This window comes from Camelina sativa, chromosome 12 (genome assembly GCF_000633955.1).
Source record: "Camelina sativa cultivar DH55 chromosome 12, Cs, whole genome shotgun sequence".
Lineage (NCBI taxonomy): Eukaryota > Viridiplantae > Streptophyta > Magnoliopsida > Brassicales > Brassicaceae > Camelina > Camelina sativa.
In genome coordinates this window covers 1,312,827-1,317,633 of record NC_025696.1, presented here as the reverse complement: position 1 = coordinate 1,317,633, position 4,807 = coordinate 1,312,827, and the positions used below count along the sequence as shown (strand labels likewise).

At 29.9% G+C, this 4,807-nt stretch overlaps 1 protein-coding gene across 1 annotated transcript in view; it reads left to right on the top strand.

Annotated features, from left to right (window-relative positions):
- Positions 732-4,807, top strand: part of LOC104729403 (cyclin-D5-1-like) — a 7,132-nt gene continuing 3,056 nt past the window's right edge. The window contains exon 1 of the mRNA XM_019233454.1: positions 732-759. Within this exon, the coding sequence (XP_019088999.1) occupies positions 732-759 (28 nt within the window). The remainder of the gene's footprint in view (positions 760-4,807) is intronic.

Below are 4,807 nucleotides of genomic sequence, written 5' to 3'. Positions count from 1 at the left end.
AAGACTTCTTTTATTAATTCGGATAAGCTGTGATGTATGTACATACATACTCTCTTTTTTTTTTTGTGTGTGTTTACTAGCACTTCATCTTATATATATAGTGAATCAAACATGAAAATATTGTCGATAACATTTATGAACGTATAATTGCAAACAGTGCACATCTAACACAACGGACGGAAGAGTTAGGTGGCTGATAATTTTGTTGTACTCTATTCCTTCAACGAACCATTCTTGCTGGATTGCATTTTTTTTTTTTTTTTTTTTGNAGAAAGAAAATGAGTTTGTGAACGTTTTGTTATATACACAAAGACTAAGCCATTTATATACTTTTTTTTTAACTCCGGTCATTTCTACCTCTTTTCATAAGGCTGGATTGTCCAATAAACACTGACTAGTAACTATACAAAGTAGTTGTCACTGACTAGTAACTATACTTCTTCCTAATTATATTTGCCAAATCGAATTTTCGAAAGAAAAATAAAACCATGATGCTTCCCACCTAACCAGACACTTACACAGTTACACAGTTACACACCAAAGAAATATCGAGAATAAAAGAAGAAAAAATTACTTATCCAAGCTGTACCCAAGTTAAGTTATACAAATCGGACACAGGTAAATAGAAATATTTGGTCAAAGTTTGACCATCTTGGAATCGTAAAAAAAAAAAACTACACCAGTCAAAGGTTCCACTTAGATGGGCACCAAGCCCCAAAGAAACTTAACACATGGCACAGACTATATGGGCAGGGCACAGTAATTTTTTATTTTAATTTGTTTTTTTTACTCTTTAAGGAAACTTATCTAAGCTAGTAGTGATATGCATGATGTCACATTTTTATTATAGTAGTAGTATATCATAAGGGTTTTTGGATTGTTATACTAGTTAGGCAGAGGTGGAGCGTCTTCTTCTTCTACTTCGTTTATGAGGCAATCCAGCCTTTTTAGCACGTGACCGACGCTCCTCCACTGTAGTTATTGTCACGTGCGCCATCATTCCACCATCAATTTTTTTATTTTCTTTCAAATTTCTTCTATATTTGATATCTGATAAGTGTTATGTCTTTTTTGTCCCATAGAGAGCTTCGGGACCTTCTTGTGGAGATAGAGGGACCGAGTTCCTTTGTTTTTTTGGGTAAGAGTATGAAATAGACTACTACTAATTCGCCTCGAAAGGAATCATAATAAGTAGATTAGAAAACAATGTCTATAACGTGTGTTAGGTATCCTAGATTTGTTAGTTCATTAAAAATGTGATCAAATTATATTTGGTTACTAACTCTATTTTTCTTTATATATGTCTTTTTAAGTGTTCACTATGTTCAAATATGACCGTTTCTTTTGTCTCGTTTCATATGTAATGTGTAATTTACTAATACTACATTTTATTTCCCACATAATGATTTTTATGAAATTTGTAAAAATAGACCACAAAAGTCATTTGATTCCTTATCAACAAGGGAATACAATCATAGAAAAGAAGAAAGCACAGAGAGAGCAAAAATAACAAAATAACAAAATATTGGACATAGAAATTCACCAAGTGAGTTGGCTTAACGACCCAAAATTGTTTTTTACTAAGTGATAAAAAATAGCCTACACAAATTCATCATAATCGTTACTAATTGCGGTCAATCTTGGAAATTACATCACATCTTCCAGATTCAAAGTTATTAAAATGCATTTTCAAGTCATTGCATGATAAAAATAATAATAAAATGACAAATTAATAGCATGTGTAAATTAATATTTATTGTTTCGTCTGTTTTGTGAAATCGGTCCCTTCTTCTTGATATACTAATATCTCAGAGATTTTTTTAACATAATGTAATCATTGTATATATACTAATATAATATAGATACACATAGAAATGCACAATAATAAAAGTCAGAACTAAAAAAAAAAAAGGAAACACAAAATAATCTAGAAAAAGAAGAATATTACTTGTATCTAGGGGAGAGATCGAACAAACTTCACTAACATACACATAAAAGTTGCAGATTTTGGATCTTGCGTCTTCTTGGTTTTATACCCTTCTCTATTACTACAGCTCTTCTTATAAATATCAATTTAATATACATACTATTATGAAGAAATTTTTATAATCCTATACATATATACTGAATGTGAATGACTCGGCTCCACAGTCATGCGCCAATATTTAAAGAAGTATTTTTGAAAAAAAAGAACAACGAGAGGAAGGGGAAACCTATATGTCAAATAAAGGGGCCAGAAACACATAAAGATGGGAGCCTCGGATGGTTTTGAATATTTATTTTCATTTTTTACGTTTATTTACGAATAAACTTAATTCAAACTAAATTAGTAAAGTGTTATTCGTTTTCTTTTTAATCCGATATCTTGTAATAGACTAATTCCACTTGTAACAAACTGGATAGTCAGTATATTTGTGTTTCCAATAAATTCATTGTATACCACATTTAAGGATTTCATGGATTAATGTAATTCTTTTTAGATTCATCAAACGGAAAATAGAAAACTACTTCCTTTATATTATTTAAATAGATGTTTAAGGTTTCTTTAACACACAGATTAATATTTTTTTAAAAATTTTTATTTATTATTTAGATAAACGTTATTCAACCAATGGAAAAGTAAACAGCAAACTACAAATAATTATGAAGTATAAATAATTAATTAGTTAATTTTACATTAAACTATAAAATATCATCTAAAATGAAATATATTATTTTTGGCTAAAACATCACTTATTTAGATACTGAATAAGTATTAAGGTACATGATTAATCCACAGTAGCACATAATTAAATTTTCTTTGGCAAATATATACAGTAAGTTCTACTATAAGACCATAAAAGGAGATGAAAGGATAGATAGGAACTGTTGTTGGTTTACGATAATGATACATCGGATCCTGCTTTCAATTATCTTGTACGCATCAAAACTCATGGTAAGTTTTTTGGAATACGCTTTATGGGACCTACGGTTATTTTTTACAATAAATATACTCATACAGTATGTGTCTCTGTATATCTTACCTACGTACATCTACTCACACGTATAAATTTTTCATATACATACAAAGTTCGTGTCTCGTAACATCTACATGAGTCATGCTATTACTAGCTCACCTAACATGGAAGTCATTTACTCGTTACCGTGAATATAAAACTATAAAGAAAAGAGGAAAAAGATTTACAGAGAAGAAACAAATCGAGTGATATATAATTGCAAGAATTTGTAAATGACCATACAATTCATTAATAGTAGATATGGAACTAAACTGAAAAAGTTGAGAAGATTTATTTTTAGTGGGAATGGTATGGTGTTTTCCCCACTGTTTCCTAGAAAACATTATTGTTAATCACTTCTAGTTTCGGAAACAACTCTGAAGATCTTTTTGAACTTTATTTTCGTCCATTGGATGATGAGTTTCTAGGTCTCGCCAATTTAATTGAACTAAACATATAAGTGGAAAATAATTATAACAAAACTAAGAATTCCTCTGTTTTTGAAGTTTACTATTCTGTTTAAATAAAGTATAAACTCAAACCATCTTAAAAATAGATTTCCACTTTATCTTAGAAGTTACCACAAAAGCAACAAGGGGAAAGAGAGTACGTGGAATACACTAATGAGAAGTGTTAATAAGAACGTTGTATTTGGAATGTGGTGTTACTTTCTGCACAGAATTTCAAAGGGGATCATTATTCTTTTGTTAATTAATGATTGATACAAATTCAAGGGATCCTATATAAATCTGATCTCATATATACCAAAAAAAAAAAACTGCATAAGTACAGGTTACAACAATAACAGCAGAAGTGAACCTTGTTCATGTTAGAGGATCATCAATAAGTTCGATGGTCAGTAAAAGCAATGATGTTAAATGTATGAGAGTTTCTAATACACATGTAAGTCTCATTTCCCCAATAGTTCTACGCGCTTGCCATTTGCTGGATCAAGTAAGCAGATATATTTATATGATGCATTATGAGTTACTAGAAAGGAAAAAAAAAAAACACTATTTTGAATATGTTATCCACGTGACACGAATGGAGTTGTTTATACCTGATCCACAAAATTTACCCTATAACACATTCATATGAACACCTTTCGTATCCCAAACACATTCACGTAAACGCCGTTAACTTTATGTCTATACATACGTTTCTTATTATAATTTTCTACTAGTATTTATTTCTATTAATAACATTTTCTTTAATAGCTTTATATTTATCAAGGACAACTCTGAAATTTTAAGTGTAACTAATTGTTTTTAAAAAAAAATTAACAAATACACACATTACATTTGATGGAAATGACATACTTCCAAAAATACAAAAATAGTAAGATAAACAAGTGATATTAAAAATAAAAATCATAATTGACTAGCATCAAAAAGTCTTCAAAGACAAGTAACACTGCTGGAAAAAAAAAAGAAAAAAAAAACGAGTAATCATTCCTTTAAAATACGTGATTTATGTGTCGACCCTAATTATCTTTTTTGTATTAAAATGTGATTAATAATAACATTAGGGTTAATGAAGAACAAAATAAAACGCAAATACGAGAATTTTAATTTAAATGTAACCGCTAAATAACGCCCCCTCTCTCTCTCTCTCTCTCTCTCTCTCTCTCCCCCACTTATTTTTGGCGGCACCAGACGCGGGAGACTCTCTCTCTCTCCCACTCTCTCTCTCTCTCTCCTTTTCTTTGTTTTTTCGTCACTCTCTTCTAAAATCCCAAATCGAGTTATGGAAAAATCAAATACGAAGATTTAGCTCTCTCTCTCTTTATAAAAAAAAAAAAAAAAAAAAAA